General features: G+C 42.0%; 1 protein-coding gene across 2 annotated transcripts in view; it reads right to left on the reverse strand.

Moving 5' to 3' along the window:
* Window positions 1–21,966, reverse strand: part of MDH1B (malate dehydrogenase 1B) — a 24,908-nt gene continuing 2,942 nt past the window's right edge. Inside the window, exons 2-12 of one of the 2 annotated variants that reach the window (XR_446058.3) lie at window positions 20,758–20,870; window positions 17,364–17,498; window positions 17,026–17,168; window positions 14,939–15,435; window positions 11,752–11,893; window positions 10,271–10,434; window positions 7,716–7,855; window positions 7,136–7,187; window positions 4,507–4,585; window positions 494–683; window positions 1–321 (exon numbers count right to left, since the gene is read on the reverse strand). Coding sequence is in view for 1 of the 2 variants with exons in the window: in XM_007089948.3 (XP_007090010.2) it covers window position 683; window positions 4,507–4,585; window positions 7,136–7,187; window positions 7,716–7,855; window positions 10,271–10,434; window positions 11,752–11,893; window positions 14,939–15,435; window positions 17,026–17,168; window positions 17,364–17,498; window positions 20,758–20,870 (1,466 nt within the window). In the remaining variant the exon portion in view is untranslated. Of the gene's footprint in view, window positions 322–366; window positions 684–4,506; window positions 4,586–7,135; window positions 7,188–7,715; window positions 7,856–10,270; window positions 10,435–11,751; window positions 11,894–14,938; window positions 15,436–17,025; window positions 17,169–17,363; window positions 17,499–20,757; window positions 20,871–21,966 lie in introns of those variants that run through there. The other variant, XM_007089948.3, reaches the window with a different exon arrangement.

Raw genomic sequence — 21,966 nt, forward strand, 5'->3', positions numbered from 1 at the left:
TTTATTGTAAATATAATTATCCCAAGCAAACCCAAGGAGAAAGGATACACAGCCAGACCTTATGAAGGTGGTGAACCTGACTAGCTCTGAAGACCTCACAGCAGAAATGTGTGGCCTTCTCTAGTTTCTTGTCATTACCATCATCCAGACACCAAGTTACTTATCCATTTTTCTCAGTGCAAATTTTTGGACACAGAGAGAAAAAATCTAGTTGGTTCTCTCTGAGTAAAGTATGTTTATTCTGGTACAATCAGATGAAGCCAAAGGTGGTGAGACCAGCTGAGCAAACATGGCTGCTTATGTCCATGCCTTAGGTATGGCCTGTGGGAAGAAGCAGATTCTCCTAGAAGGATATATGGGCAAGGATGCAATGACTGACAACTGTATTTTAATGTGGTTTACAAAATAGCAATTGACACCGAACTGTATGAGAAAATGGGACAGTAAGGAAACCTATGGGTGGATTCGGGTAACACAAAATGACCGGACTCACTTTTTCGTGGGTGTGTGCTCTCACTATCGTTGTCTAGCATAACATCGTCTAAGATGAAAGCCAATCTTTTCAAATTATTCTTCCCTAAATACAGACATTCATGGGTCTTTCCGTGTTTATTACATTACTAAAGAACTTTATAGTTGGTCTAATATGCTCTATTGCTCTTCCATAGTTTTGCCTTCAGAATCTGTAAAAGGAAGAGGATAAAAGGTATAACTATTTAAAAATCTATTAATAACCTATATTTGTATTAGCTTTTGTTGCTCTCCTCTTTCTTCTGTTCCCTGGATTCCTGTATTCCATCTGATTCAATTGAGGGAGCATGTGTGTGTGTGAGAGGGATTCTATCTATGAGGGACATTGAACCACGAGACCATTGCTAGGTATTTTTATACAGCAAAACTAAATTCTGGCCTCCCTCCTCACCTTAATTTATTTCTATGTGCAGTGTCCCTTGGCTCCTTTGCTTTCCATTCTCGAATTTGTTTGCAGCTATGTTGTCAGTTCCATTTATTCTCTTGGCCCTGCTTCTCATCTATGCACCAATTCCAATTCCCTGTGGTGAGCCCCACTTCAAAGCCCATCATACTGTACATTTTCAGAATGGAAGGTACAATTGATTTGTTCATTTTGTTGGACATTTAAATAAAAGTGTGGAGGCGTGGGTGAATATCCTGACTGGTCAACCACAAAGAAGTCTGCATCAGCCTTGTTTTCATACAATACCGTGACAACTAGGTTATAGACTTTGAAAATCTGGACTCACAGATCTATCTGTGTCCATTTCCTTACATATTCATTCTAAGGGAATGATTCAGTTGTCATTGACACAGCCCTGGTTATAAATGTAGGAAGGTAGGTTCCAGAAGCATCAGTGAGCAAAGTTGAGGACCTGGGGATGTGGGATGGGGAAAGGGTCTGAAAAGAACTGTATCTGGGGGAAATTTGATCTCTTCTACCCAGTTCTACTTATAGAATAACAAACGGACTAGTTAATGTTTTGTTTCCCACCTACCATTTATGGGTGCTTGACTGTATGGGTTTTCAGAGATGGTTAGAGGAGTCACATCTGAAAAACCCACCATAGTAAATAGAGAATGAAAAGAACAGAGATTTTAGTATCTAAAACACATTGATTTTTGCAGATCTTCTCATTTTCTCCTATGTTGTTTCTTCCATTCCAAGTTTCTCTGAAAGCCTTGCTCTTTAGGAGCTGCCAGATGCCAGATCACTTTCATATGGCATCTCAAGAGCTGGACTATGTTCTTCTGACTGCAACGTTATTGTCTAAGACTGGACAATGTGAGTCATGACCATTAGCACTACAGAGATTGTTTCTTACTCGACTGACCTACTGTCTGGCATAACTAGATCTTTTTCCTCATCTTGGATTAGATCAGAATACATTCTATCTTTGTATTCTGAGACCAAAATTAAATAAAACATATTGGCTGTAGACTATAACAACCTCTGAAATGTTCTAGGTCAGTGTTTTTCCATCTTTGTTGACCAGGACTTACAGTTAAAAATGTATTTTACATTATAGTCCAGTACGTGCACTTGTGTGCATATAATAAAACAAAAAAGTTACAGGAAGCAGTACTTACCCTTTTCTAATCTTTACTACTCATCTTTGTTTTTCTATTCTATTCAAGTGCACCGGGAAGAAAATTCTGGTCTTCTCACTGTTCTTTTCTTATCAATTTTATTCCAGTTCAGGGAAAAAATGCCAGTGGTTATACTGATTTTGTCACCCACAAAATTTTTTGACAACTCACCGAACTCACACTGGAAAGCTCTATCGAGTGATATTTGATTCTTGATGCTCATTCAACAGCTAGCCCCGAAACAACCTGAGATCAACCCCATTTTCTTTATGTTATCACCACTAACATTCTTCAGTCTACGTAAGATTATGATTTAGTAGAGGGTCTAAGAATCTACCATTAAGACATTTTTTTAGTTTGTTTATTTTTTGAGAGAGAGAGAGAGAGAGAGAGAGAGCAAGCGCAGGGGAGGGGCAGCAAGAGAAGGAGAGAAAGAATCCCAAGCAGGCTCCTCACTGCCAGTGCAGACCCCAGTTCAGGGCTCAAACTCATGAACTTGAGATCATGACCCGAGCTGAAATCAAGAGTTGGATGCTTGATTAACTGACTGAACCCCCCAGGTGCCCCCTAAGAATCTACCATTTTAATTAACCACTTAGATTGTTCTGATGTCGAAACTCAGGAGTAGATCCTCTACAATTTGGCTTTTCTCCGTCTGTTCTGGAAAGCTGCCAGTCACCTTCATCATGACAGGTCTTCCAGTTTTTCTCATTTCCCTCACAAGGGCCTTGGAGCCCTCACTCCTTTCCTGAGTACTGCTTAGCACCAGCAGGCTCATTGGAACAATAGTGCTGACACTCTGATCCCTGCAGATACTGTCTCCCTGGGCCTCTTAAAGTACCTATTCTGTCTGGGACTGAGCTCAGCACAATCCTGCAGACACTGACTTGGGCTGCGTGATCATCCTCTAGGGGACGATGATAAAGCCACATTAGTTCTCTAAGCCTGACCCACCCATTCCGTGATTTGTCTGGCCATCCACCGGCTGTTTTGCTGAGCTCTCAGCCAACCATTCAGCCAAACTGGAGATGTCCTCCATCCACCTTTTCCAGTTCCATTCATCCTCTTGGGACCCTCTGCTCTAGCCCAGCTACTCTATTTAATGTCTTCTGAATACAGTTCCACACTGCCTCAGGTTCACACTTCTGGTCATGCCTTGGTCACCTGACATGTCTCCTTGGCTCATGTGTCTCCTGGTGGTGCACCTCCCACAGCCTCTTCTATTCTTCCTCTTAGCATGCTTCTTTTTCACTACATGACGTGAGTAATTCCTACTCATCCTTCCAGACTCCACTCCCATTTTGTTTCTTCTTGAAAGCCTTTGCTAACACTCCTGTCTATGTCAGGAGACCCCCAATGTGGTTCCATTATGCCTGGTCCTCTCTGCATACCACTGCCTTCTCAGTTGGGTAGTTTTTTTTTTTAATTTTTAAAAAATTTTTATTTATTTTTGAGAGAGAGAGAGCGAGCAGGGGAGGGGCAGAGAGAGAGGGAGACACAGAATCCCAAGCAGGCTCCAGGCTCTGAGCTGTCAGCACAGAGCCCGACGTGGGGCTCGAACTCACGAGCTATATAGATCATGACCTGAGCAGAAGGTGGACGCTTAACCAACTGAGCCACCCAGGTGCCCCTCAATTGGGTAGTTTTAAGTCAGCTTTGCTGTTTCCCACGCTAGATGGTGAGCACTTGGAGAGCAAGAACAACATTTGATTTATGTTCGTGTCTCTAGAACCTAGTATTTCTTTCTTTTTTTTTATTATGCTAAAAACATGTAACGTGAAATCTACCTTTTTAACATGTTTTTCAGTGTACACGAGCATATCAACCAGGTACACATTGTTGTACAATAATCTCTAGAATATTTTCATCATGTGTGACAGAACTAGCACAGTTTCTAACTAAATATATGACCATTTGGTTATTTTTAGCTACTGTAAGTCCCAACTAAATTTGAAGATATGACTAAACTTCCTCCATATATTACAAGGACCTCTCGTTTCCTTGTGAGTTTCCAGATTAGTTATTATGTACTCTCTTTACTTTTGACCTGTCTTGCTTTGCTTTATTGAGCTTTTTAATTCATTGTGCATCTTTGCATTTACTTTTTAATATTCTTATGGCTCCTTTCCCAAGACGTGTTTGCGTGGCCATAACTCTGTTATTGTGTCCCCCAGTGTCTCTCACAGTGGCCAGCATACAGAAGGTGCTCAATGAATCGCTGGTAATTCCCTTCACAAGTTTTAATAGATTTTAAATATGATCTGATTTTTGAATATAGGATAAGGGTGATGAAAGGCTTACCTCCCCTTCATGGTTAATTGATGATCAAATTCCTTTCTTCAAAATTTAGTGTTAAACCTTGGATTAAAAGGACATTTTTTTTTTTTCAATTGATATACCTACCATCTGAGACTTTGATTTTCCTGGTTGGTGTATGTGGTTGGTAAGGTGGTCTTTTCATCTCTTTCGTCTAAGTCAGTTTCTAAAAGTCAAGAAATTATGTATTAAATTAATGGAAAAGAATAAACAAACCTCATACATGAATCATCTCATTGATATGTTAATAAGCAGAGATCTTCAAACAGCAAAATTCTGATTATTTTTAATGCTCTGATCTTGGAATCTCTGGAACAGTGTTTTGGTCAAGGTCACCTTCAGGTGACAGAGTCAAGATCAATCAAATATATATATATATATATATATATGTATATATATATATATATATATATATACACACACACACACATATATATATGTACACATATATATATATGTATACACACACACATATATGCTTTGACCTTTGTTAATGAAAATAGCATAAAATCAGGTTGTTCTTTTTTCATAAAACCCTCTATAATGCAAGTATTATGGAAAATTTAGGACTAACTACCAGTCAAAGGAGTCAAATTTAGAATGATTGCTTTATACCCCATTCTCAGAAAAGGAATTTGTAGCTCTACCCTGCAAAAGCAGGAAACCTCACAGAGGGCCTCAAAAATCTGGGAATAAAAGAGTTCCAGTGAAAATCGACTGCTCTTTGGACTTCTGAGTCCATACCCTTGGATTCCATGCTGTCTTTGGGCTTCATTGACTTTGGCCCATTCCTGGTAACTTGACTACCAGGCAGAACCAGGTCTGAATTCCCAAAACCCACCTTTCTGCCCAGAATCTCTTTTCCTTGAGGTCTAGTCTCTCTGCCCTTCCCCTATGGCAATGCTTTGACCTCACTAAAACTTCTCTAGTCTGGACCAAGGAAGTCCTCTGTCCACTGCCCAGTTCTTTTTACCAGTTAATTCATTCTAAGAGGCAGATTGGGTGAAATCTGTGCCACACTGATTGTTAAATATTTTCAATATTTAGAGATTAAAGAAAGATGATAACATTTCGTCAGTTTAGGATTCGAGAAACTGCCCAGGAGAAAAATAAGCTTACTAAAAAAAAAATTTTTTTAAGTGATCTAAAAGTGAATGGGATGTTGTGGGTTGGATTGTGTTCCCAAAAAGACATGCTGAAGTCCCAATCTCTGATACTTGTGAATGTGACCTTATTTGGAAATAAGGTTTAGCAGATCTAATCAAGTTCACAGGGGGTCATACTGGATTGCAATGACTGGTGTCCATTTGAGAAGAAACACAGACACACGCACAGAGAAGACTGACATGTGAAGACAGAGCCAGAGTGATGTGGCTATAGCCCAGACCGCCAAACACTGCCACCAGAAGCTCAAAGAGGCAGGAAAGGGTGCTTCCCTAGAGCCTTCAAAGGGGCCATGACCCTGTCAACACTTTGCTGTAGGTCTTCTAGTCTCATTTATTCACTAAGGAGTAAGTTTCCCTTGTATAAGCCCCCCAGTTTGTGGTAATTTGTTATGGCAGCCCTGGGAAATGAATACTTATGATATACGCATTTATAAGGTCATAGTGCTTTTTTTTAAAGCTTTTTAAAAATGTTTCTTTTTGAGAGAGAGCCTGAGTGGAGGCAGGGAAGAGAGAGAGGGAGACAGAGAATCTGAAGCAGGCTCTGCGCTGTCAGCGCAAAGTCCCAATGTGGGGCTCAAACCCATGAACTGTGAGATCATGACCTGAGCTGATGTCAGATGCTCAACCAACTGAGCCACCCAGGTGCCCCAAGGTCATAGTGTTTTTAAGAGGTAATTTCTTTAGCATTCTTATGAGATATTTTATTTCAAAGGACACACTGAACTTGGTAGTTTATTTTGTCAATAATTTCATTTAAATGTGATAAAATGTAGATTATAGTTACCAATCTCAAATAGTGATTCAGTTTCAACAAATATTTTATTTTTTCATGGATGATTATGGTGATCTTATTTTTTTTTTAATTTAAATTTTAGTTAGTTAACATACAGTGCAATATTGGTTTCAGAAGTAGAATTCAGTGATTCACCACTTACATACAACATCCAGTGCTCATCACAAGTGCCCTTCTTAATACTCATCGCCCATCTAGCCTGTGTCCCACCCACCTCCCTCCATCAACCCATAGTTTGTTGTCTGTCATTAAGAGTGTCTTGTGGAGCACCTGGGTGGCTCAGTCAGTTGAGCATCTGACTCTTGGTTTTGGCTCAGGTCATGATCTCATGGTTCATGGCTTCAAGACCCATGTCAGGCTCTGTGCTGACAGCAAGAAACCTGCTTGGGATGCTTTCTCTTTCTCTCTCTAAGCCCCTCCCCTGCTCGCATGTGCATGCTCTCTCTCTCTTAAGTAAATACACTTAAAATAAACAAAAAGATTCTCTGTGGTTTGTTTCTCTCTCTTCTCTTTTCTTTTTTTCCCCATCTTCCCATATGTTCATCTGTTTTGTTTCTTAAATTCCACATGAGTGAAATCATGTGGTATTTGTATTTCTCTGGTTGACTTGTTTAGCATAATACATTCTAGCTCCATCCACATCATTGCAAATGGTAAGATTCTATTCTTTTTGATGGCTGAGTAATATTTCATTTCTACAACTATTTTAGTAGTCTTTTAATAACAGCTCAATAAAATGTCACATCTAAAAGATTACCTGATTGATAGGACTGGAAGCTGATCAAATCTCCAAGTGCAACAAGTTTCTCCTGTTGAAAAATTTTATAATCAGAGAAGTAAATGACCACAATTGCTAACTTAATCATTCTTCAATAGAAAAGCACTTTGAGTCTTGATTTTTAGGTAACCAACAAACATTTAAAAAAAAATTTTTTTTAACGTTTATTTTTGAGACAGAGAGAGACAGAGCATGAACAGGGGAGGGTCAGAAAGAGAGGGAGACACAGAATCTGAAACAGGCTCCAGGCTCTGAGCTGTCAGCACAGAGCCCGACGCGGGGCTTGAACTCACGGACTGCGAGATCATGACCTGAGCCGAAGTCGGCCGCTTAACCGACTGAGCCACCCAGGTGCCCCGGTAACCAACAAATATTTTTAACATGCCAGAAATTATATAACCTAATGAGTAGTGTTCTTCTGTTGATTTCTTCAAACTCTTATTGCCTTCTTATTGTTTTTAGGGATAAGATGCACAGAAGATCAGCATTTGCCTTGGCCCAGAGAAAATCAGTTTATAGTCAGTATCAGTCAGCGCTCCTGTATTTATTTGGACATTACCTGAATTAGATCACTTGTCATTCTGGTCATCATTTGATTACTGATTTCAATATCTTTGAGATCCGTAAGAACCACCCAAGTTCCATTCTCAAATTTTACAGGCATAGAAAAGACGATACCTTCAGGAATACCAAACTGGCCTGCAGTGAGCAAACACAAAGCAAAGCAAAACAAAGTGCTCAGAACAATAAACCCTTCACATTAAGCACCGTAGAAAAGGACAGACATCGTATATGGTTTTTAATGATAATGGCGGAACTATATTTCTGGCAATTCCTCTCCTGGGAAGATTGAAACATTTACTCCAGAAGTATTGCCTGAGCACCTCTCCAAGTTCTGACAACTCTCTCCTCTGTGTTTCCCTCCGAAAGAAGAACTACTGTTCCTCTTGTTGTGCCTTCTGTTGCCTCTGGCTTGGTTCAAACCCCCTGCCTCTGCTTCAGGGGCCAATGCAGTCTTTCTCCTCCGTTTTTTCTGGATTCCTTTTGTCTGCTCCTTGTGGCCTTTCCTTGACACCTCAGTAGCCCAAGACTCCAAGGCATCTGTCCACCTGGCCTTGCTCTGCTAGCCTGAATGTGGCTGGTCCGTAGCTCTGGTGTGAGGGCCGGGGGGGGGGGGGCGGGGGGGGGGGATGGACGGGAAAGTGGATGACTTCCCCGCAGTTCCCAGGGCTCAGTTTGGATGTGTTCCAAATAAAAAGATCAACAATACTTACCACTAACTGAACAACATACAGATAAAACTTCCCCCTTTTTTTGTGAGTCAATCAAATGAGAAAGTTATTCTTGCCATCTGGTCATCAAAAATGTTGTCAGTAGAACAAAAATGGGAGGATAGTCAAGAAACTGGGATCTAAAAGGCCTTTCCTTAGAGAGCATCCCAGGTTCTCTGTTCAGTCTCTTTTTTATCTGTAAAAAGCCAGCCTTACAGGTGGACAACATATGAGAGTTTACCTATATATTTCAGGGAGATAATGATTATGTGCTCCTCACCTCCAATATTGATCCCATTGCTTACTGGTGAATTCCTACACAGCTTAATCAAACTGTTTACAAATAAAGACAAGGTTTTAAATGCCTGTTACACTAAAAAGGTCACATGCTAGGGGCACCTGGGTGGCTCAGTTGGGCATCAGACTTCGGCTCAGATCATGATCTCGTGGTTTGTGAGTTTGAGCCCCACATCGGGCTCTGCGCTGACGGCTCGGAGCCTTGGAGCCTGCTTAGGATTCTGTGTCTCCCCCTCTCTCTGCCCCTCCCATGCTCATGCTCTGTCTCTCTCTGTGTCTCAAAAATAAACATTGAAAAAAAAAAAGAACTATAAAAAAAAAAGGTCACATGCTGATTTGAATTCACCTCATTCAGTAAAAGGGTGCTTCTCACCTTAACTGCAACCGAAACAAGATCCACTGAGTGTCTAACCGTGAAGCAGCAAGGAGGAGACCCAGCCACAGCCCTGCCCTCAGGGTATATGCCCCCTAATGGTGGGGACGTATGTAATCAACCATGCCACCAGTGAGGGCAGGCTGGAATATGCTGTCTGACAGAGGAACAACATGCTATGTGTGTACAGAGGACAGACAGATTGATTCTGACTTGGGGGGCTTGGGGGGATTACCTTGAGCTGCACTACAGCCACTGGAATAACAGGGAAGATGGTGGTTCTCCTGATAACATAAGGAATAGAAGAGGTAGATCACATGGGAGAGGAAGACAGTTCAGTTTGGTGTAGTTTGGTTTGAAGTGACATCTAGGTGGCAATGTTTTCATAGGCTGCAGCTCAGCAGAGAGTGAAGCCTGAAGCTTTAGGCGTGAATGAGTTTGCACAGGGAGAAAATAAAACACAAAGGAAAGAGGTGCTTTCGATAGAAGAACCCACAGAACACAGAACGCCAACTGTTCGCTCTTTCTACTTTGCAAAAATGGTAGCAGTCCTCTGAAATGGTTTTTAGCAGATGAAAGCAGTGAGGCTGTAAAAATGCATGTCTGGTATTTGTGGCTGGAGAGCAGGCTTTCCACATTTCCACTGGCACCTGAGATCTGTGTCCTGCTGTGCTCTCTGGATCCTGCCCCTGTGCCTTTGCTCCTGTGGCATCTGCAAGATGTTCTTCCCACACTTGTCTGCCACAGCAACACTACTCAAGCTTGAAGGCTTCCTGGAGTGTCACCTCCTTATTGAAGTCTGTCCTGATTCTTCCTGCCATCTGCCTAAAATCAACCTTTCTTTCCCTTCCTCAGCGGGGATGCAGTGAGAAAAACTTAATGGAATGGTTTAGTTGCTGTTAGCTGGCTCTTCTTACTCTGCTCGAGATCTCCTGAAGGCAGAGGCCAGGTCTGATCCCTGTGTGCTCCCTGTGCATTCGCACAAACACTCCTGGGTCTCTGAATGGATAACTGAATGAATGCATGGTGAATAAATGGCAATAGAACTCTGGACGTCCGGACAGTTTATAGATCACGTCAGGCAGGAGGTGGGGAAACGGAAGTAGGAGCACAGAGCATACCTGGAAGTTTGAAAATAATACAAGGTTTAAAAACAAAACAAAACAGATTTACCTTCACTTAGTACTCCTAAAGATACGATCTCCCCAGGAGGTGAGCCCTGGTACCAGTATTTCAACGTAGTGGCTATACTGTGTGCAGCTAAGATGCTTCCAAATTGTTTTCCTGTCTCAGTCAGCTTTTTGAGAGTTGCCACAAACTGTCCGTTTACCCACTCCCTATAAGGAGACAAAGAAACAATTTTACAATGGAGGGAGGAATGCAAGTGAAAAAGAATGTTCCTTGGGTCAAGGATCTAAGTATTCAAGCTTCTTCAATCTCATAAAAAGTCAGTGGAAAAGTAACGAACCGTAGCAGAAAGGAATCCCAAAGCGTCAAATGAAAAACATGATAACAAATATGAAACACACAAACATGGTCAAAGGCTGCAAGAACGATTACTTCCATTACAAAGAATTTCTTCTATATGTAGATGTTATCTTTGGAACCAGTGGTCTCTTTCATCCTAAATAAAATGATATCATAAGACTTTGAGCTATTCACATTGAGACCGGGGAAATAACTAAGTCGTTAGAATCTATAACGTTTCAATTCAGGGAGTAGTTCCGCTAGACTAGAACAAAGCCTTGAATGGCTGTCCCTGCTAAGCCAGCTGGAGATAGCTCCATGAGACCCTGCTCCTACCCAGAGGAAGCATGCTGCAGGAGAGTGGGCTCAGGGCACATAATTTCTGGGCACGGGTGAAGAGCCTCTGATCTGAGGAAGGGGCAATGGGAAGGAAATGCTGCAACTGGAAAAGGGCTGCAAAGCTTAGAAAAAAAACACTTCAGAGTCACTCCTCCTCCTCTCCCCTTCCCCACCCCATCGTATTGGGGGTGCTGACTGGGGCAGGCTTGGGTCTAAGTGCTTTGCCTGTGCTGATCCCTTTCATCTTCCCAACAGCCCTAAAGGCTCATATTATGTGACCATTTCCACTTTGTAGACGAAAAGACTGAGGCCTAGAGTGGTTAAGGAACGTCTCTGAAGTCACACAGCTAATAGGTGGCTGCTTGAGAATTCCAATCCAAGTGGCTTGGTTCTTGAGACCATGCTCTTCACCACTTCTGGGTTCTGCCTCTCCTGGGACAGAGCACCCAGCACGGGCCTGGGCCCGCTCACCACCTTAATTCCTTATTCTTGAAAATGTTCCCACCGATTTCAATTTGATACATGTCTCTGTCTCTGTGTTAAATGAAGACTCACTTTCCGTATGCTTGCTTTAGAGACAAATTTAAAGGAGTACGTGGGCTACTTGAAGGATAGTCTAACACAAAAATTCATAATTGCAAAATCAGATAAGTTGGGCATGGGGATTGACTGATTGATATTCTGTGGAATTTTCTATGTTTCTTCAATAGAGCACATAAACAAAGGTGGGTGTGAATAATGTCAAGTTATTTTTGTACAATGATTTCTAAGATGATTTAAAGGATTATAACAACAATTATACATTTACCCAACACTGTTAGTATACTTGACTTAAAAATATACCATACCTATCAAAAATCAAGCTCAAAACAGGACGTGAATAGTTAGGAGGTCCCCAAATAGCACTCTCATATCTGTAAACTCTGGCTTTTCTCAGATCAATGTAGTTATTTCCACTAATATTGCCCCAAACTATCACATTTTTGATGCCTGTGAAGAAAAAAAAAAAATGTTTAACATAATAATGAGCATTAATATAAAAAAGTTGCCGGCAGTCTATTTTTTGACTGTGCGTTTGTCTTAGGATTGATTGATCTTTTTGCTAGAAGATGATCTTAGTTTATGGTCCCCCAAAATGTGGAAATGGCATGGATAAGTTCCTTAATCATCGGGGTTTGGCAATGCCTAATCGTGCTCTGTGTAGGGCACGGGCATATCATTGAATTCAAGAAATACTGAAATGCTCCCTCAGAGAACTACTACTGAAAATCGTAGCACCGGTGTGATCCTTTTACCACTCTGCTTGCCATTAAGAGAACTTTTTCTCTGCTTTGGTTCTGACAGAGTCCTTGATTCTACACTGGAATAGACATTTTGGCAAATCACTTAACCCCTGAGTTGGTTTCATTTCCAGCAGAATGAGGGTGTTATAATCAGAGGACCCCAGGAACGTCCTAATCAACAACTAATTGAATTGGCTTCTATGTGTGAGGTGCTTTTAGGTGGTACGTTTGGAAGAAAACAAATGAGCCCAAATCCTTGCAACATTCTGGGGGTGGAGGGGAGCGGGTGACAAAACTACTATACAAAGTGATGTGTACTATGAAGGAAAATAAGAGGATAGGGGTCAGAGATAAAGAGTGATTAAGATTTAATATGATTCTAAAACTGGGGATCTTTTAAGGATATTGTATCCAAAGTGAAAAATAAGTAATTTGATTGGTTGATTGATTCACTTATTTATCTGCTTAAAGACTTCATTCCAAGTTCACACTACTTCCTACTGTGGAGATTACATTCTTTACTGTTCTGCACGAGGGAAGGTTGCCGTTTGGTTTCACGTCACAGAATATCCTTGTGACTTGGCTTAACTAGAAGGAATTCGCTTTTCTTCTACAATAACAGGCTGAGGTAGGCAGTGACACGGGGGTTCGCTCCGCGGCTCAGAAGATGCTACTCTCTTGGCCTGCCCCACGTGGTCCTAAAACAGCTGCATCAGCTCCAAGTATCACACTCTCACGCAGTTGTGTGCAAAGGCGGGCGGTAGGAAGAAGAATTCTGCTTATCAGATTTCAGGCTCTTTATAGCTCTGTGAGAGAAGATCATAGTGGACATCTGCTGTTTTTTCTCCTAACATTTCTTCCTAATGTTTTTCTTTAACAGCATCCTGGTTTTCCTATAAATAACTACCCTTTCTCAATTTCAGTCCATATGGTTTGGGTGGGGCTGTCCTCACCCCTCAGGTCTATCAATAGGCACGAGACCCAGATTCCAGATTTCTGGCCACAACAATTGTTTTGGAGATGGGCAAATGGTCCAAGCCCGGCCAATGAGATATTATCCTGCAACTTATGCACATTTGAGAAAGCAAACCCTCTTTATACTGGGGTGGCTAAGCTATGAATGTATGAGTCTGGAGACACCCGTGGCCACTTTGCCACTTTTTACAACGAGCCTGCCTGAGAATCAAACCAACGCTGAGGAAAGCAGGGCTGAGGGATAGGTCAAGAGAGAGAACCAGCTAGACCTGACATGACCATTTAAGCCCCAGCATCCATCTATGCCTGAAAAAAAAAACCCACAAAAAATGATCTGACTTCAATTGCTTTGAGTGGACTTTCTATCACCTGCAACAGAAAGAGTTCCAACTAAGCCAATGCACATGGTCTGAGAAACAGGGTTATGTGTGAACTGAACTCAAGGGATATCCTGAAAAGGTCTGCTACCCCCTTGGCATCTGGAATCTTCCCCCAAATGATTCTCCTTGATGGTTTTCAGATTTCAGGTCCCTCTGCTTCAATGTCTTTGTTGGTGCTGAGTTTCTTGTTGCTACTCCGCTGACAATTCCAATCGACTGCCGTCCCTCTCATGTCTCTCTTTCCTTTACCCAATAGCTGAAATTTGTCAAATATAATAAACATTTTTAAATACAGCACCCCGCTTTTAAATACACCAATCCGGGGCACCTAGGTGGCTCAGTCAGTTAAGCGGCTGACTTCAGCTCAGGTCATGATCTCATAGTTTGTGAGTTTGAGACCCGCGTCGGGCTCTGTGCTGACAGCTCGGATTGGATTCTGTCTCCCTCTCTCTTTGCCCCTCCCCCCACTCACGCTCTGTCTCTCTCTGCCTTCAAAAATGAATAAATGTTAAAAAAAAAAATAAAAAAAATACACCAATCCATTTTCTGAACTGGTCTCATCCTCGCAGGATTCTGATGCCTGCCATTCCAAAGACCAACAGAATCACAAACAGCTCAGATATAATCCTGTGGATAAGTGAAATACCCTCGCAAATGTCTACCACATGCTGGCCACTCTTCCAAGCACTTTGGAAACATTATTTTTTGAATCCTCACATCAGTTCCAGGAGGTAAGTGCTATTAACATCCTCATGTTACAGATGAGGAAACTGAGGCAAGGTTAAGTGATTGCCCAAGGTCACACAGGTGGGAAGTGAGGTAGAACCACTTAAATACACCCGATTTTTTTTTAAAAAAACACTGATTACCTTAGTTGACTATTATAATGGAAAATTGGAACATTAGGTTTCAAATTATAGCTTGAAAAATATGTCTTATATGAAACGTTTGTTTACTAATTTTTATTTTAAAAAACTTAGTCTTTATTTATTTTTGAGAGATAAAGAGACAGAGCATGAGCAGGTGAGCAGGGGAGGGTAAGAGAGAGAACGAGACACAGAATCCGAAGCAGGCTCCAGGCTCCGAGCTGTCAGCACAGAGCCAGACGTGGGGCTCGAACTCACGAACTGTGAGATCATGACCTGAGCCGAAGTTGGACGCTTAACTGACTGAGCCACCCGAATGCCCCTGTTTACTAATTTTTACAATGATGGACAAAGTCAGCCAGTCATTAAAAACAGTAAAAAACCAAAAACCAAAAACCAAAAACCAGTTTGCACAATAGTCAGATCACACAATAAGTTTACCCAGAAAAATCCTAACGGGTATGGTGTTCTTCCTAGCTGCTTTGAGATCACCCTGTTTAAAACCAGAAACAGAAACGGAAGCTCACTCACTGGAGGGGGCTGTTTTCAGTTTTCTGGCCAGCACGGCTTTGGCTTGGCCTTCCACCCCTAGCGCCACAGCGACGATATTATGTGCCACGTTTGGGGCGTATCTCATAAGCAAAACTGTTTTCAGATTCACGAAGGTTTTTCCTCCCACAATAACTCTGACGGAATCGTGAGCATTTTTCTCAATCAGCTGTCCAAACAGCCTACACAGAGGAAGCCTGCTTCGGATGCAGCCTTCTAGAGTGTACACCTCCCGGTCGGCGCTGTCGTCCAGGATGATGATCACGTGGGCCCGGCGGAAGGCCTCCTCCACTCTGGTGCAGACGGAGACGCTCCGGAGCAAGGGTGCCACCAGGTTCCGAGTCTCAGTCATGAGAAGGTGGAGATCTTCTTCCGCCTGCTCTTTGTCAAATAGATTTATGCTCATCTCCGTATGCATTCCGAACACCTCGCCACTTACCAAAATGGGAATTAGGCTGTAGCAGGCAGGGACAGATGCACTAATAAAAATGCAAAGCCAGATTATGAATAGTTAAACCTTTTGCCCCTGTTAAGCCTTTATTCTTAATAGATATTTCAGCATGTGCAGTAATCAGGTGATCTAATAGCTTAAATCAGCGTCCATAGCTGCATAGACTTTTTAAGACTAGAAAGCAAAAGTTGAACAAAAAAAGGCTCACTACTAATCCCTTACTCTGGCCCTCTGAAAACAATCCCCAAATAAGAAATGTACCTGTTTCAAAAGTTTCAAATACAATAGATTATGCAGAAAGCAGAATTTAAAAGAATGGTGTCATATCACTCTGATTACATGTTTACATTTTGTCTTAAAAAGGTAAAGAAATAACAAGTTTTATTTAACCATAGCTCTTTTCTACTTTATATTCTTATCTACAAAGTAACGACATTTTGGAGGAAAGGGCTATCTTTTCTAAATCCTTGCAAAGAAGGCTAGGATCAGCATAGGCTAGGCATCATGGGTCGGTGTCCACAATTCAGCAAGTATCTGGGTAGCTGACCATCTGGGCCACTAGTTTTTTCTCTTTCCAAGCTTTAAATTTCCACTCTTAGGTTTTAAATTCGGCAATCCAGAGTGAGTCCACAAAACCCTAGGCCCCCCACTCTCAGCCTCAAGAAAAGCAGAGCCCCAGGCCCACGCATGCTTACATGTTCTCTTTCTCTCTTTCTGTAACAGTGACATCACCATGTGGCTCAAGGTGTGCCATGTAAGTTCCAGGAGGTATAAGTAACAAACCCCTTTGTCCAAAGTTTCCTGACGGTTATTGCTGAGGGTGTCTTGCAGTCACGGTAAGAACCACAGGCTGGTCCAGCCACAACACTGGTTAGTGAGGCAGGCACACAACGGGAGGTGACAGAGGAAGAGCCAAGGAAGAGTCAACGTCAGCTCTAGCAAGTGGGGAAGAGGGGAAGGCAGCGGGCAATGAGATGGGAGTGGGGGAGGAGACAGAAAGTGAGGGAAAGGGCAGGAAGGACAGCAAGGCAAAGAGCAAGAATGAGAGCAGCAGAGGGCCTGAGAGACACAGACTGAGGGGACAAGAGCTGGAGATGGGGTTATCAAAGTACTTATCTTTGCTATACCCTTGCTCTTCGATTGCATGTGTGTGTGTGCATACACACACCTATATTGTAAAGCTTAAATATGGAGGCACGTGGGTGGCTCCGTTGGTTGAGCATCCAACTCTTGATCTCAACTCAGGTCACAATCTTGCTGTTGGTGGGATCGAGCCCCATATCAGGCTCCACACTGTCAGTGCAGAGCCTCCTTGGGATTCTCTCTCTCCCTCTCTCTGCCCACCCCCCCCCCCCAGCCCATGCACATGTACCCTCTCTCCCTCTCAAAATAAATAAATCAAAAATCTTAAAAAATAAAACAAATATGAAGCTATATTGAGGGATATATATGCATCTATCTATCTATCTATCTATCTATCTATCTACCTATCTATCTATCCATACAAATCTCAAACTTGACATTCAGATGTTCTTCCATCATGGACTTAATCCCACACTATTGTTCTTTCTAAATATAAACACCCAATCTCACGAATCCTGGAGTTTGACTGTGCTACCTGGTGATCCAGACCTGCAAGGGATTGACAAGATCTTTCCTGACTTCTTCCTGCAGTTCTTTTTCTATATGTGCTTCCAGGTTCTCTTGAGCAATTATCTTCATCAGCTCAGTAGTCATGCTAGAGGTGACACCGTAGTAAAGCTAAATATTAGGAAAGAAAAAGTCAACACCAAGAATACATAATTAGCTGACAGTAATTATAATGGGAAGTTCTTATTTAAAGCCAGAAGAGCGTAAAAAGAGAGCCGAGGGAATACTTTGGAAAGCAAGACATTTGAAGAACAGCGTGAGAGAAGGATAATGTTTTGAGCAAATAAACCAACTTAATTCGCATACCTGGGCGTACTCCAGGAACTCGTTATAGCCTCCTAAAAGCAACCCCTTTCCTCCACGATCCAACAGCTCTCTCCAGATGATGGGGGAGTTTCTGTGACTCCACTTATTCTTTTCACACAAATCTTCTAGCCACTCCTATTGAATGATATTCCAAGACACGTCATCCATTGAATCGGTGTCAGAATTTAGTTCAATACTTCAGAATTCAAACACAAACTAGCTTGTTTTTTTTACTACCACTGAGTATACATAATAAAATTTAGACATCTTTACACTGTAAAAGGTATATGCAGAAAATAGTAGTGAGTTAAGTAACAAATTGATCAAATCAGAAAGATGATTCTTCAAATTTGCTGACCTAATGAGAGTTGCTCTCTTTGCTGAGGAGACCGTGAATGAAAGTGGAGAGCTTAAAAGAAAAGCCAAGTGTCCCAACTCCTCTGATATCCAAAAAATTCAACTGGTTCTTCCCTTGCTTTTCTCTATGAGATATTTCCAGTCTTAAGGCCACGTAAACTTGACCCTGATTTCCAAATATGTGGGTATAGTTTAAGTCATTCAGACTGCATTAATGAGCTAAAAATCATCTATGGATGTTAATAATATTCATTAGGAAAAGTTTAAATCGTAATTATCTGGTTTGTGTAGACCAGGCTTTCCAATGACAAGAGCTGAGTAGAGCTAGAGAGCAATTTTCTTGTGAGTAAAGTACATGATAGCATTCTTGCCATTGGAGGCATGTGTAATGAGACTACCTTACACATGAAATCTTAGAAACTAATTTATCTTGATTATGCTGAAGATCTCTGTGCCTTTATCACCCCTTAAAGCAAATAATGCTGCTGTGAGGATTCTACCATGGTTCCCCTAGTCATTATACAGCCTGACCAGTGAATGTATAGGTCTGGACCCTGAGGGTGCAGAATCAAGAATGGAACATACTGTCGGATAGGGGAGAATTTATCAATATGAATCACTCTTCTACAACTCAGTGGTATATATCCTGGCAAGAACCTCAGAAGACAGTGGTAACATGTTTCTAGAATGGCTCTCTGAAGCTTGGAGAAAGTGATGGTTCACAAGAAATGAAATGGAAATGCCAGAACGTCCATGGAAGACAATAGCAGAAGGAATCAAAAAGCTCAGAAAAGTGGGCATGCTGGTATGGATATGCTACTATGGAAGTATGGAACCTACTAGTCAGTTACGTTCTCTGGAAGGGCCTGGGGGACACTACTTTCATCAAAATGATAAGAACTGTGCTGGTGATATGTTTTCAGCATCACTGAGAAGCCTGGTATGGATATCCATTACTGGCCAGGGCTATTAAAGGACATGCTGTTCTAGAGCTGGACTCCCTGGGGATTGGGATGATAGAATCCTGAAATAAAAGAGGCTGGGGACAGTGCCCACCAGAAAACATCTATATTGTGATAAAAGCATGAGACAACCAGCAGATAAGGTGACTTAGCTGAAGGCACAGTGGGCTCACAAAAGAGACAGAGGTTACGCTACGGCCCTAGAGAATGAGCCACCACTCACTAAAGCTGATCTAGCCATTGTTGCTGCTGAATGTCCACTGTGATGGTAATACAGACCAACACTGACCCAGTGATAATGACACTATCCCTCAAAGACATTAACCAGCTTCTTGGTGGCAAGGTGATTACATTTCACCCCTTTCAGCCTAGAAAGGGCAGTGATTCATCCTGACTAGAATCAACAATCTGGTTTGTGTAGACCAGGCTTTGCACTGACAATCACAATCAATATTCTGGGTAAAGAACTGCTTTTCCTGCTTGTGGGGCTTTGGCCAGCACCCTGCCCAAGAGCTTACAAAATATTCAACCTAGCAACACGGGATCCTGTGTAACATCACTCTGAACCACTTTGGATTAAAGCATGTGTAGAACTGGGCATGTAACCATGGGATGCACTGGCCCTATCATAAATCACATCACATGGCAGACTGATAGAGGGATAGGACAGCCCACTGGAGGTGCTTAGAGGTTGCTACCTTGTAGGGATAAAGCACTGTCTTTCAGGATGCAATATATACCATGAATCAATATAGTGCTTTTTCCCCAATAGGTGACATATATGGATCCAGGAACCAGGAGATGGAATTAAGAGTGATCCTGCTTACCATCACTCCCAGTGACCCACCTGGAGAATTCGTGCTCCCCTAACCTACTTACTCTAGATTCTATGGGTCTGGAGGCTCTAAGTTCCAGAGGTGCAAGGGTGGTTCTGTCAGGAAGAGTTCCATTAAACTTTAAGTTATGGCTTCTGCTTGGTCACTTGGAGCTCCTGTGCCAAGGGACAGCAGTCAAGGGAAGGAGTTACCATCCTGGAAGGAGTAAATGCCACGGCTGATCTGGGGCATGTGGGCAGAAAAGAATATTTGGCATCTAGGTGATCCATTGGGGAATCCTTGGTACTGCTTTGCTCAGTTTTGACAGCAAATGTGCATGTGCTAGAAACTAGGACTCAGACCCCTAAGGATACAGGTCTAGTTCATTATGCCTCATAAGTCACCTAGACCAGTAGAGCAGGAGGGGGATCGATATTGGGCTGTAGACAGAAAGGTGACGAGCGTCAGTTACAGCCCTAAAATGATATGCAGTGGAGACTATGGTTCTTTTGACTAACCATCTTCTTGTAAAGTTTCCTCAGGGAAAGACGCCAACCAGAACCTCAGAAAAGCTGTTCCCAGATGGTATGAAATTATTATTTGGAGAATGTGGATCCACAAGGCACAGCTGGTGAACTGTAGCAGATCCTGTCATATGTCTTTCAGCTTTCCTCTTCATGACCAAGACACGCACTGCCTGGGCCACCAGGTGCACTGGCTGCTGATGGCTCAGTGCTGAGTCTCTCTACAGGAACCGACCTCAGAGAGGTTCCCTTGCTTAGAGTTAAGTCCCTTCCCCAAGGGCAGCCTGCATCCAAGGACTGTTAGTTGTGCCAGTACAAAAGCCCAGCCCCCTCGCCTGTATTTAGAGTATCTCTGAAGGGCCACCCAGCTTCAGAGTTCAGGGCTGGCTGAGCCCTCTTACGCAGCAGTATGGTAGTGTCTCGTGTCATTAGAAATCAGATGAAGGACAATGAAAAGTTAAAAACGATAATATAAGTTACCTGGATTCTAGGAGAAAAAATAGCGAAATTTATTCTACTGATTGGTTAGGGCCTCATTTGTTCTACTAGCTACTGGGGAAAAAAATACATAATGTTTTGAGACTGGTAAGTAGAAATTTATTTTATTAGTGTTAAAATAGCAGTAGTACGTGAACGTTTATTATTGGAAGCCTATCTGATACACTGGCTAATATTTCATTAAATTAGAACACATTTTGTGAGTGTGTGAGTTTAACACACTAGAAAGGCTTCTTACCTCCCAAACATGAGGATGTTGTGTAATTTTATGTATCCGAAAATTAGGAAGATTCTTTTGTAAATAATCTGCCAGAAGTTCTGCTTTAGCATAATATGGGCAATCTGCTCTACCTAAAAGAGTTCAAAATAGCAACATTTTCTTACATCACACAGAAATTATCATGTAGTTATAAGTATTTGCCATATAATTACAGAAATAATGATACAGTTATGATATATTCTATTACACAGAATTATTGTATAACTGCCACCATGTAAACTTTTGATTTTTATAACAGCAGTAAACATAAAATTATTTCATAGAAGGTCAGGATCTTAAGTAATAAAATGTGGAAAGAAAATAAAGACTGTTGGATATTTACTCTCTTCCAGCATTAGCTAGATCTCACTCTCTCCAAAGGGCTGCTGTGCTACTAACTAAGCATGAATTACTAGTAATGAACTACTCATTAGTATCCACTAAAAGGCCAAGTATGAAGTGAGGAGTGGTGGTGAAATCACATGGCGCTAAAGGGAGGAGAAGCCGAAGGGAGAGAGACGAGTCTGGGATAACTTCTATTTTCTGGCCTGGGCAGATGATCCTGCACTTACTAGAGAGAAACCACAGGTAAGAAGTTTAATTATAGACAAGTGCATTGGAGGTATGTGCAGTATATCTAATTGAATATGACCAGCAGGTAGCTGCTGCACATGTTAAGTCTCAAGTACAGGACCCACGTGAGGGATTAAGATACAGATTTTGTAGCCATCAACACACAGGAAGTTAAAGCCACCAGAGTAGATGGGATTAGGTGTCTGAGGGAGTAGGAGGAGAGGGGCAGGAGCCAAGGGCAGAACCCCCTCTGCAACAATCTTCCCCAGTTACTCCCAATCATGAGTTCTTCAACTTCAGGGTGACTTCTCAATCATCAAACTTCCCACCCACTCCTTTTCTGTTAGCCTCCCTGTTTAGTTCAAATCCATGGTTCATGAATTCAACCACTCTCTGGCTCATGTTGTAAATTATCTTGCCCTACTATGCTTCTGGCAAATCAGCCCGGTAAAAGCGTACCTGCCTTTCCTGTTTCTGGGTTCCATTTGCTAGGCACCCCTGGAGAAACATGGTAGAACCAAACAGAGAGGCGCCATTATAAATTCATGGTCACTAGCCTCAACTGGCCTTCAACTCTGCCTGGAACTCCTTCTGTTTTCTTTATCATCACTTTTT

Source organism: Panthera tigris, chromosome C1, assembly GCF_018350195.1.
Source record: "Panthera tigris isolate Pti1 chromosome C1, P.tigris_Pti1_mat1.1, whole genome shotgun sequence".
In the NCBI taxonomy this organism is placed as follows: Eukaryota; Metazoa; Chordata; class Mammalia; order Carnivora; family Felidae; genus Panthera; species Panthera tigris.